The sequence below is a fragment of the Nannospalax galili genome, unplaced genomic scaffold, assembly GCF_000622305.1.
Source record: "Nannospalax galili isolate Female #2095 unplaced genomic scaffold, S.galili_v1.0 scaffold1536, whole genome shotgun sequence".
In the NCBI taxonomy this organism is placed as follows: domain Eukaryota; kingdom Metazoa; phylum Chordata; class Mammalia; order Rodentia; family Spalacidae; genus Nannospalax; species Nannospalax galili.
The window spans coordinates 103,199-115,282 of NW_008337295.1; the positions used below are offsets into that span (position 1 = coordinate 103,199).

The 12,084-nt window shown below is 52.6% G+C and overlaps 1 protein-coding gene and 1 long non-coding RNA gene across 2 annotated transcripts; both read left to right on the forward strand.

Annotated features, from left to right (window-relative positions):
- The first annotated feature begins 355 nt into the window (after positions 1 to 355).
- Positions 356 to 2,066, forward strand: Hes6 (hes family bHLH transcription factor 6). The gene is made up of 4 exons (XM_008832469.3): positions 356 to 526; positions 604 to 690; positions 781 to 862; positions 1,093 to 2,066. The coding sequence occupies exons 1-4, from the start codon at positions 446 to 448 to the stop codon at positions 1,515 to 1,517; spliced, it is 675 nt and encodes a 224-aa protein (XP_008830691.1). The 5' UTR covers positions 356 to 445; the 3' UTR covers positions 1,518 to 2,066.
- A 3,951-nt stretch (positions 2,067 to 6,017) lies between these two features.
- Positions 6,018 to 11,475, forward strand: LOC103733602. The gene is made up of 3 exons (XR_607235.3): positions 6,018 to 6,186; positions 7,015 to 7,133; positions 8,574 to 11,475. It is a non-coding gene; the product is annotated as an uncharacterized LOC103733602 (long non-coding RNA).
- The last annotated feature ends 609 nt before the right edge of the window (positions 11,476 to 12,084 follow it).

Sequence of the window (12,084 nt, forward strand, 5' to 3'; positions counted from 1 at the left end):
GAGGAAAGGATGGATGCGTGGGTGAGGAACGGATAGCTGAGTCCCTGCTCACACAAACGGCAGAACCGGGGGTCCTAATTCAGCTGTGGGAGAGCCCAGCGCACAAGCTGAAGCCAGGGCCGGGTTGGGGGGTGGGGGAGATTCGCTTGCACCGAGCCCCGCCCCCGCGGGAGTGGCTGGAGGCCGCTGTAGGTCCAGCCCTGCCAGCTGCCAGCTGGCGGCGGCCGCCCGGCCTTACAAAGCGCGCTACTCCCATTGGCTGCCGCTCGCCTCGCGGCTGCCGGGCACAGCCAATCGGCGCATTGTCATGCAAATAAGCCCTTATAAGAGGGGCGGGGCCCGCGGGCCGGAAGACTCCAGGAGGCTGGTGGGGAGGCAGGGTGACTACGGTCCACGCAGGGGTGTTTCGCTCTCCGCGCCCGCAGGGCTCCGGGCGCTGTGGGCCATGGCTCCACCCCGGGCGCCCAGCCGGGACTGTGCGGGCCGCGAGGACGAGGACGGCTGGGAGGCGCGAGGGGACCGCAAGGTGCGGGCCGGGGCCGCAGGCGGAGGGGCGGGCGGGAGGCTGCGCGGGCCCGGGGCTCAGTGGCCCGCTTCCCGCAGGCCCGGAAGCCTCTGGTGGAGAAGAAGCGGCGCGCGCGCATCAACGAGAGCCTGCAGGAGCTGCGGCTGTTGCTGGCGGGCGCCGAGGTGCGACGGGCGTGCGGCGAGCAGGGTGGGGGCTGCAGGGAGCGTCCCCCGAGCGCCCGGCCCGGCTCACCGCCCTTCCCTGCCGCGCAGGTGCAGGCCCGGCTGGAGAACGCCGAGGTGCTGGAGCTGACCGTGAGGCGCGTGCAGGGCGCACTGCGGGGCCGGGCGCGCGGTGAGTGGCGGCGGGGCTGGAGGGCGGGGGCGCTGGCCCGGGATGCTTGCCACCTCGGGGCGGCCGCTGCACCAGCCCCTGTCCTATCCACGGCGAGAGCTCCCCTCGGAGCAGGGCACCCTCGAGTGCCTCGTGGGTGAGCCCTGACCCCGCAGAGGGGACGGCCAGGCCGTGGCAGTCCGCGCTCAGGGTGCAGGACGCTGCTCTCTCCTTCTCACCCTCCGGCGCAGAGCGGGAGCAGCTGCAGGCCGAAGCAAGCGAGCGCTTCGCTGCTGGCTACATCCAGTGCATGCATGAGGTGCACACGTTCGTGTCCACGTGCCAGGCCATCGATGCCACGGTCTCAGCTGAACTCCTAAACCACCTGCTGGAGTCCATGCCGCTGCGCGAGGGTAGCAGCTTCCGGGATCTGCTGGGGGACTCCCTAGCCGGGCTGCCTGGAGCCCCGGGGCAGAGTGGCTGGCCTGTGGGAGGGGCTCCCGGGTCCCCACTACCCAGCCCCCCGGGTCCTGGGGACGATCTATGCTCTGATCTGGAGGAGGCCCCTGAAGCTGAACTAAATCGGGTGCCTGCTGAGGCGCCTGATTTGGTACCCACAGCCTTGGGTAGCCTGACTGCAGCTCGACTGGCCCAGAGTGTCTGGAGGCCTTGGTGACCAACACTAACCAGGGACCTGCCGGCATGGGCTGGGCCATCCCTAGCTCTACTTCCTCCCTGGATATCAGATGAGGTGGAGAGGGCCCAGTATGCCCCCAAGTGTGCCCTTCCCTCTCCTCCATGGATGGCTTGCAGGGCAACTCTTGGTGGCCAGTCCCCAGACCCTTAGCACTGTTTCTTGAGAGTCACTTTGATGGACCCTTCAGATCTGGATGGGGGGAGGGAGGGAGCTATGGAAAGGAAGAAGGCCCTGTAGGGGTACCAGGGCTCCCACATGCACTTGTCCCTGTCCTTCTGGTTCCCTGCTGGACCTAGGGCACGGGGCAGGGCTGGTGCTACCATCCCTGGAGGCTGAGCACACGTCCTGAGCAGTGCTGACCTGAACAGCTCAAATTTGCCACTTCAGTCAGGAGACCAGGGGAGGAGGTGTACTGTGCAGCCACACGGCGGGCTGTGTCCTGTATCCTTTGTAGCACATTCGAGTTTGTGAATTTGGTTGTCATCAAATGTTCCCGTTGAATTAAATAAAGAACTTTGGAGTTAGTTACCCCGGTGTGCGGTCATTGATTTGTCAGAGGTGTGATTGCTGAACTAAGCATATTTTTCCTGCATCCCACACTAGTGTCTTTAAGATCCTTTGACCTTTGTCAGCAAAGTGAGTTAGCGTGGTGCTGGTGGAGATGCCCCAGTTGCTGGGCAGGTCCTCTAGCCTGGCCTGCTCTCCCTGGGAGTTGTGTGTCCTAGAGGATGCCTCTGGCATGGGGCTTGTCTCCAGGGTAACTAAGCCTTAAGGATATGACCTGTCCCTGTATCATTCTCTCTCCCATGAGCTTTGAGGAAACACTAGTGACTAGCTGCCAGTCCTTCGCCCTGGAAGACTTTCAAAGATCAGTTTGGGATCCATGAGCATGAGGTCAGTGTCACTCTCCTGTGTTAGGGCATCAATTTCATTTTGTTTGCTATTATTATTATTGAGAGAGAGAGACTGAGATTATAGGCATGTGTGTAGAAGTCAGAGAGCAACTTTTGGGAGTCAGCTTTCTCCTTCCACCATGGTTTTCAGGGATCAAACTCATCAGGCTTATCCAACAAGTCTATCTACTGAGCCATGTCTTTAGCTCAAGTTACCATTTTTCTTGACAGTAGGAGCTTCCCATGGTACCACTGACTTCAAAGACAAGGAAAGCCACCCAAGTGTTGGCTTGAAGAGAAAGTGCCAAAGGCCCAAGCAGCTGGGGCCCTGAGGTTGGAACCCTCAGGCAGGAGGAAGTGCAGGAGGAGGTTGATGGGATGGGCAGCTACCATGCCTGCAGATATACATAGTCAATTGGCAGCAATCACTGCCACAGGTAGCCCCCTCCTCTCCAAGACTCCAAAGCAGATTGTCCTCACAGGGTTGTGAGTGCTCAGGCAGGCTGAGATGTGGAGATTCAGGATTGGTATCTAGGGTCTTGGGTCATGTGTCTTTCAGAGTATGGTTCTCAGGACTGGAGAGAAGGCTCAGCGGTTAAGAGCATTGTCTGCTCTCTCAGAGGACCCAGGTTTAGTTCCCAGCACCCACATGGCAGCTAACAACTGTCCATAACTCCAGTTCTAGGAGATCTGACACCCTCTTCTGACCTCCACAGGCATTGCACACATCAGTCCACTTGCATACATGCAGGCAAAACACTCATACATAGAATATAAAAATAAATAAAATTTAAGATTATCTTTCTCAAAAGCACAATAGCAGCTTCTGGTCCCCAGAGCATTTGAGGTTCATCCCTGTGCCAGACTAGAATCAAGGCAATCAGGGGCTGAGCTGTGGGGGACAGATCCACAAGAGAGGGCTGGAGGAATGGAAATGTTATTCCTGGGGTTATTTTCATCACCTCAAATTAGTGCAAAGTTCCATAGGGGCAGGATAATGAGTCCTCCTGGGAGTCCTGTGTGGCTCCTTTCATCAACCACAGTCCAAAGCAATGAGTTCTGAGCCTATCTGGGGAGCAATAGCCAGGGACTGCTTGAAGGAACAGCTCTGCTCTGACATCAACTCTTGCATCTTTCCTGAGGCCCCTGGTCAAGGGGGAGCCTTACTCCCTTTGCAAGGTGCAGGAGGCTGACCTGGAGTAAATGTGCCACTGGAACCAGGACCTGCTCAAGGTCGGAAGCCACTGACTCCAAGCTCTAGCCCTGTGCCCTTCCATCCAGGGCCAGGCTCTGTAATCCACAAGCACAGTCTCTTTCTCAGGAATGGATGTGGTGTCCAGAGCAGCCACCACTGTTGGCCTCAGGTGAGAGCTGCTCTTATGGAAGGCACAGTCTGGGACCGCAGTTTCCCTTTCAGCCATTTCACCCTGCCTTCTCTCTCTGCAGCCCCAGACTTCCGCACAGGCCTCCTGCCAAGATCTGTGATGGTTTCTTCCTTCTCTGTGGAACACAGGATTCACTCGGCTCAAATCAAGGTTTCAATAGGCAGGGCTCTGCTCCTCTCTGGAAGCTTGAGGGTACTCTGATTCTTTGTTGTGTTTTTGTCCATTGAGAAACCACCCGCAATCCTGGGCTCATGGCCCCTTTACCTTCAGAGCCAGTAACATGCTGCACCTATCAGACCTTTCACCATCAAAACTTCTGAGTTCCCTACCCCCTTCTGCTTTGAAGGACCCTTGTAATTGCACTGGGACAGTCTGGGTAATCTCCCTAATATCCAAATCATAACGTTATCCATAATCACCTTCTTTCCTCTTCCTCTCCCTCTTCCTTTGTTCAGTGAAGGGGATGTAACCCGGGGCCTTGGACACGCTACATGAGTGCTCTGCCTCAGAGCTACAGCCCTAGCCCTTGCACAGTCTCTTTTTCCATGAAAAGTAACACATTCCTAAGTTCTAGGGATGAGGAGGGGCATGACTTGGCTACCTCATCACTGCACCTTGGCGCTGGGCTCTTCCTTCCACCCCGAGGCGCACCATGATCCCAGCTTCTCACAGGAACACTGGTCTCACCCCCCTCTTACATATACTCTCTGCACTGCAACATTTCTCCTTTCTGGATCATTCTTGTCAACCTCCATAAAGTTCTAATACTGCCTTCTGGAAGAAGGGAAGGTAAAAATTGCTAGACTTGAACCCCGTAGGCCTCAGCTCACAAGCAAGCTTCCCTGAAAGTATTTCTCCACTTCTGCCCCCATCAGTCTTCATGTCTCAGTACTGCCCCACCCCTTCACTGACAGCACCCAGCACACCCTCCGCCCACAGTAGCCCTATCACCACTTGCAACTTAACTCTCCTGGTTATCTTTCCCTCAACCAGAATCTCCTTCAACCTCCAGATCCACCATGCTCGTGTCACCTACTACCCCCTAGGACCCCCATCTGACAATCTGGTCCATCCTCTCTCTAACCTGCAGGCTCTCCCCATCTTATCCACCCACTACTATATCAAAAGGGCATCACCACAAGCTTACTACTGCCAACACCACTGACTGTTGCCCCAAATGCACGGTCACTTCCCCAGCACCCCATTGATTCCTTGAAAAAACCCTGGGACTGGTAAGCTGGCTCCATGGTAAAGGTGCTTGCCGCCTCAAGCCTACGGATATGAGTTCGATCCCCAGGACCTATGTGCAGGTGGAGGGCAGATCCAATTCTGCAGTCTCTTCTGACCCCCACAAGTGCACCGTAGCACACGCACCCCCCCAATGATGACTGCCCTAGTTTATTCTTCATTGCTGTGACAAAACACTTTGACCACTATCAACTTGGGGAGGAAAGGGTTTATCTTACATCTCCCTGGTCACTGTTCATCAGGGAGCCCAAGGTAGGAACTCAGGGCAGGAACCTGGAACAAGGGCCATGGAGGAACGCTGCTCAGCCTGCTTTCTTATGCAACACAGACCCACCTGCCCAGGGGTGGCACCACCCACAGTGGGCTGGGCCCTCCCACATCACTCATCAAGAAGATGCCCCTCAGACATGGCCACAGGCCAGTCTGATGGAGGCAATTCCCCAATGGAGGCTCCCTCGACCCAGGTGTGTCAAGTTGACACTAAAGCTATCCAGCACAATGATAATGATGATAAAATTAAACAAAACAAAAAAAAAACTTGAAGCTTCCTCTATTTCTTTTCCTGTCATCCCGCGCTGACACCAAGCACCCTGGCTCTAACATGGAAGCCCCCGCCGGCCTCTGGCCCTCCCTGCAGTGCACTCCGGGCTGCAGGCCGGCGTGAAGCCGCTGGAAGCCGAGGGTAGCCCGCCTCGGTAGCCCCGCATCAGCCTTCGGGTCCTTCCCGATGGCTGGACCGGCCTTGGGAGAGCCAGAGCCTGGCGGGGAGGGGGAGAGCGGAAAGCCGGTGGAGCCGGGGGCTGGGACTCAACTCGGAGAGACTCGGAAGCCCTCCGGAGACTCTCTGAGGAATTCGCTCCCGGACGCCCAGGCCTTGGCCCCGCCCTCCTGAGGGGAGCCGCGGGGCCTCCTGGGAGATGTAGTTCTGGTCACTCCCAGAAGCCTGTGCGCGGGCGTGCGCCTACGGTGCCAACGGCGCCAACGGTGCTAACGACACCGACAGCTCTCGGGTCTCCGCCTGTGAACACATCCGCGGGCGGCTGGAGCCGGCCGGGTCATCGCTGGCGTCGGAGCCGCGGGGATCCGGGTCCACCCGGGATAAGCAACAGAGTCAGGGGCCAGGTAGGTCGCCGGAGATGCAGGACGCAGCCTAGTCCAGAGGACTTGGTCTCCAAGCCTGGACCCCAGAGGAGGAAGCACTCATCTTTCATACTTTAGGGAGTGACTTATGGTGCGACCCAAAAGGAGGCAAATGATTATAAGTTGAGAAAGAAAACAAATGTTAAAAAAAAAAAAAAGTCTGAAAATCATTGTAGAAATCTGGGTCTGAGACAATTCAAGTTTTATCAGGACACAAGGCCAGTGGGTCTAGCTAGCTGTGTTAGCGTTTTGACCACAGACTTGTCAGCTGAAATTTGCAGGCAGAGACAGAGGGAGAAAAGAATTAAGTCCGTATGTTAAACATTCCTTTTAGCCACATCAGCAAGATTTGGGGTTGAAGGTGGCACAGGAGGAGGGATTGGGGTTAGCCGGTGTCCTGAGTGCCTTTTGGCTCTTGGAAGCTGCCAAGGGGTTTGCATCCTCCTGGAAAAGCATCGGAGTTCCCTTGCTGTGCTACTCTGGCTGTTGCTCTGCCAGCCATTTGCCCGCTGGTGGTGAGCCTCTCCTGTCTAGGTCCTGCCCACCTTAACACCTGAAAATCTCAACTCTGCCCTTAGCTAGCCACACCATGAGCCTTCACTGAAAGTGGAGGCCTGAAGCCAAGTTTACTTCCTGTCCACCTTATCTGGGAAGCTTGGTTTCTGGCCCTACTGCTTCTACCTTTCCCTGACTCTGTCCTCAAGCCATCTAGCCTCCCAGGAGAGCAAGCCAGCTCCCTGACAGTGGAGACAGAAGCAGCAGTGTTAGTGGTCTTAGGGCAGGTGACTTCCCTTGTTCCTTCTGCTGCAGGATCAGAGCTCTCCCTGGACAGAACCTTAGTTAGCAACGGTATTCACCATGCTGAGGGGATCTGTGGACACCTGCCCAGAGAAGCAGGATGCCTACAAAAGTACGTCCACCTCAATAAGGTGAGTGATGGGTTGAGGGTGAGGTGGTATAGAACCAGGCTGGAGAACTTGGGAATTGGGAGGCTTGGTGCCCCTCCTTCCTTTTTTCCCTCCAGTGCTCCTAGACAGCTTCTGCTGGTCTTGGACTCTGGTAGTTGAAAAGGGGCCCACCCAGTCCACATAGCTGCAAGCCAGGGCTGGGCAGGGCTCTTTAATGTTACATGAGACTTTTTTTTTAAGACTTGTTATGTGTGTATTTACATGTATGTATGTGCATGTGCTTGTGAGGAGGCCAGAGGAAGGCTTCAGATCTCCTGGAGCTGAACTTTCAGGTGATTGTAAGCCACCTGATGAGGGTGCTGGAGACCAAACTCCAGTCCCCTGAAGGAACAGCAAGTGTTCTTACCTACTGAGCCATCTCTTCAGCCCCTGGGAGTTGAGACTTTTTGAAAAATATACTTTTTGCTGGGCGTGGTGGCGCACACTTTTAGTTCCAGCACTTGGGAGGCAGAGGCAGGTGGATCTCTGTGAGTTCAAGGCCAGCCTGGACAGCTGGAGCTACAGGGAGACCCTGTCTCAAAAAGACAAAAATAAAAAAAAAAATTAAAAAAAAATATATATATATATACTTTTTAATTTTTCCTTTGACAGTTTCACATGTATAATATAATGTGTGTTGATCAGAATCGTCACCATGTCCCTCTCTTATCCCATTCCTACTGAAGAATCCTTTCTTTTTTAATAGAAGGAAGCATTTTGGTTCTTTTTTTAAATTTTATTTTATGTGTATATGTGTATTGCCTCCATGTAGGTAAGTGTGCCCATGCCCTGCAGTGCTCTCGGAAGACCGAAGAGGCTGTCGGGTCCCTTGGAACTGGAGTTACGGACAGTTGTTAGCTGTCATGTGGGTACTGGGATTCGAACCCAGGTCTTCTACAAGAAGAACCAGTGTTCTTAACCGCTGAGCCATCTCTCCAGCCCGCATTTTAGTTCTTTTTATTTTATGTATGTGGATACTGGGAATCAAACCCAGGTCCTCTGCAAGAGCAGCCAGTGCTCCTAACAGTGCTGAGCTGTTTCTCCAGCCCCATCCCTATGATTTTTTTTCCCACATGATACACACTCTATAAAAGGCTCTTGCATACTTCTGTCCCATCTTGCACAATGTTCTCTGAGCCTTATGGGAGACAGTGATAGAGATGTCGCATTTAGGGCTGAGTTACTCAGTACTTTGGCCAGTTCTAAGTCTCTGCATTAACTGATGCCCACTGCAAAAAGAAGCCTCTCTGACCAAGGTTTGGAGCACCACTGATTTGTGTGTATAGACATAAAGGGACATGGGAAAGCTAGAAGGGAGAGACACTAGGGAGAAAGGTACCATTGCTGTAAGGACTGGCTCATGGGATGCAGTGTAAGAGCTTCAGGGCTGGCCTTGAGCCCAAACTCCTGTTTGTTTTCTAGTTAATGAAGTGGTGAACTCCAAACCCAGAGACTGAGAGAGCATCCTGGCTGCCAGCTGGCACCTCACCCAGAAACGCAACAGGTCCTGCCATCACCATACTTGGTTTTTTCCTGTAGCTATGCCTTGGCTCAAGACCCATCTGCACCTATACTTTGGGCCCCAGGCTGAATGCCTGGCTGTCCCTGTGCTCTGCAAGAGCAGACAAGATGCGGGCGTTGCGGGGTCCCAAACAGGCCCTAGGCCTCAGAATGAAGAAGGCGCTTAGAGGCTGCACCCACAACTTAGGGACACTGCAAACAAATCACTGGAGGCAGCTTGTGTCCCTTATGACTGGAGGAGTTTCAGCAGGAAATTTAGCCTAGTCCTAGGGGACAGGGCCTCTGCCTTAAGGACAATATGTAGTTTCAGAGGGCATTGCTTCCCAGTCATGAGAACAAGTGGCCAGGACACAAGGCCAGGACAGAGGTGTGAGCCCAGTGAGACTGTTGAGGAAAAGCTGAGATGACTTCTGATCGGCAGACTCTAAAGAAGGCTGCCTGGAGGAGGTGGTCATGAGCCCTGCATGATGTGGATGCTGGAAGATAGAGGAGAGAACTTGCTTTTCAGACCCCAGGGATCTCTCTGATCGCCACAGTAATTTCCTATGGGATTTGATCCCTGAGATAAAGCTCCTGTCCACCAAACACAGAAGGGAAAGGGAGAGATGGGAGGAGGCATAACGAAACATAAAGCTTCTCCTGGGAGAGGGGGTTGGACTGTCGATGCTCAGCCTTGCCTGATGCCGATGCCCAGCCCGTGCTCACCTTCTGTGGCTGCACTTGCTCCCTTCTTCCTCTCCTGCTGTATGCAGAGCCTCTGAGATCCGGATCTCTCAACCGTCTGGCTTCCTGGTGGCTGTTTCCTGTGTTTAGAACTGGAAGGCTGAGCAGACTCCAGCCCATCCAGCCAGCCACACTCCCTCCTGTCCTTGGGTGGAGCAGGGGACAGCAGCAGAGGGAAGGGGAGAGGGATCACCTAACCCTGTGGAAGAAAATGAGGAATGAGAGAGGCATCTCTTGCTGTGTAACAAACTACCCCACAATTTAGCAGCTTAAAACAGTCCACAGGTTCTGTGACTTAGGAATTCAAGTAGTTAGTGGGGTCTCTTCCTGGAGGCTTCTTACAGGCTACAGTCTGTGTTTGGAGGCTGTGGTCTCATGAAGGGTTGGGTGAGAGGAGGTACCTCACACTCACACAGAGCGAATGCTGTAGTTTGCAGGATCCAGTTCCTCACCAGCAGATCAATAAAGGGCTCGTGCTGCTTACTTCTGGCTGGAGGCCTTCCTCCCTTCCCTGCATGGGCCTGTTCATGTACGTGCACACTGCTCCCACCTAATTGGGCAAGCAAGAGAGGGCAAATGAGGAGGGAGTGTCTTTCACAATCCGACTTCACAAGGGACATCCTGGGATTTTCCCTATTTTTGTGGGTTTTAGCTCTTATCGAAGGGGATGCACTGGAATGTGCTACCAGGAAGGGACATTGAGGGCCACCGTATGGGTTGTCTTGCTGCAGCTTGCTAGGTCTCCACCTATGACTGCTCTTCTTGTGTCCTTGGGGCTCCAGGGGTGCGTCTCACCAGGGCCCAATATTCAGTAGCTTGTTGCCCCTTGTGTTTTGATTTAAAAAAAAATTGAAGCCCTAATTGGTACATTCTGAGGTAGATGTATCCAAGGGAGTCATAGAGTATGTCCTTGTTGAGAAAACTGTCAGGGCCCTGTGGACCTCTTTCTAAGGCAGCTGATGCTCTTGAATTCTCCAGCATGACCAATAGAGCATCTTAAGCTTCTGAGTTCGCAGTCTGTCCCTCAGAGCAAGTTCGTGCCCTCAGCTGTCACTTTAGAGGCTCCTGACAGTCTAGTGCTGGTGGGTGTAGAACTCAGAAAATAATGGGTGAGCATGGGAGAGAGCAGCTCCCCGGTCCCCTTGCTTGTATCCGCATGGGCCACACAGATGCTTGAAGCACAGCAGAGTCCATATCTTGGTAGAACACCTCTCAGAACCTCCTAGACAAGGCCAGGTCTGTTTACATCCTCAAGAACCCTCAAGGTTTCCCAAGGCTCTGCTGAGGTCCACCTTTCCTCTTACCTGCTCTAGAGCCATTAGCTCTATAACTAGGTGTTCTACCATCTTATGGCCGTCTCTGGTCGCTTTAGTGTGTCTCTGCTCAAGGAAGTAATCAATTGAATCTATGAAGGACTTAGGGTTTTTTTTTGTTGTTGTTGTTTTGTTTTTTAAAACTGAAAATAAAACCCAGGTCATTGCACATGAGAAACACTGTCTCTAAGTTACACCCCTGCCCTGGGTCCATTTTTACTGGTGAATCTCATCTCTGGAAGGAAAAAAGGGAGAGCCTAGAGGAATGACAAAGGGCCCAGGTCCTCCTGGGCTTTAGAGCATACCCCAAAGAGGAAAGGAAATACGCCCATGCATTTAATGTTGCTTTTTGTGTGTCTGCAATCTGTGGCTGATCTTGTATTTTCTTTACTATGCTTTAGGAGAACTAGAAGTTACTCTGATCTCTGTAATGCCTTCCTATTAAACACTTAACTCTATGGATATAGAAAACACAAAGGGACCAGAAGAAAATCCCAGTTTGGTGAAATGTCTGTTAACCGTTGTATTGGTGTAAACAGCAAATTCTACAATTAAGGATGTCTTAACCCTTGCCTGCAATATCTGTTTCTGTAAGCAAGCTGTTTAAGGAATTTCCTGTAATGGCTTACATACACATAGACATTTGTAGTTGAAAATCATGTAGGTTACAGTCCAAAGGCCTATGGATTTTTGTGATCAAGGCCCAAAACCTCAGAGTGTTAGCTTGTCTGGGTCCACTAGCACAATAAAAGAGTGAGTTCTCTGACTTTCTGGGTGAGTGCTTGATTTCTTGGCTGCCTGATTTTCTATAACACCTCCATACTTCCCCTTGCCCAATGCAAAATTCTTTTCTGCCTTTCTGTCCTCCAATGTTTGCTCCTTAGGATATTTGAACCATTTAGACTCTGACCATCTCAAATAAACTCAGTGAGTTGGAGGGGACACATCATGGACCTGGCCAGCTCACAGATGGACCAGGATTTGAATCCAGTCCTGGAGCCAATGTCTCTGTAAGCATGTAGCAAAGTTGGACTCATAACTATATACACCTTTTGAATGTACCATTCCACACTTATGAGACAGTCACTTCATCATCTGGTACTAAGGATAGAACCCAGGACCTTGTGCATGCTAGGCAAGCCTTCTACCAACTGAACTGCATCTCCAGTCCCAAATCTATTTTAGATGTACTATAAATGAAAGACTTACTTATGCTTTCCCTTAAAGACAGTGTCATGCACATCAACTAGAATTTGCTGTTTGAAGTTTTTAATTTTTTGATATGAAGTTTATAGTGAAATGCCTACTTGTTTGCTGAGTTTCACAAGAGTTTCTTTGTGACTCAAATGACTTCAAGATCCACAGCTTTTCTAGCA

What these genes read in the sequence shown, in the direction of transcription:
- Hes6 (XM_008832469.3), top strand. Translation starts at nt 446, where the DNA reads ATGGCTCCACCCCGGGCGCCCAGCCGGGACTGTGCGGGCCGCGAGGAC. An exon ending in AGGCGCGAGGGGACCGCAAG is followed by an intron (nt 527 to 603) that starts GTGCGGGCCGGG and finishes CGCTTCCCGCAG; the next exon opens with GCCCGGAAGCCTCTGGTGGA. An exon ending in ACTGCGGGGCCGGGCGCGCG is followed by an intron (nt 863 to 1,092) that starts GTGAGTGGCGGC and finishes CCTCCGGCGCAG; the next exon opens with AGCGGGAGCAGCTGCAGGCC.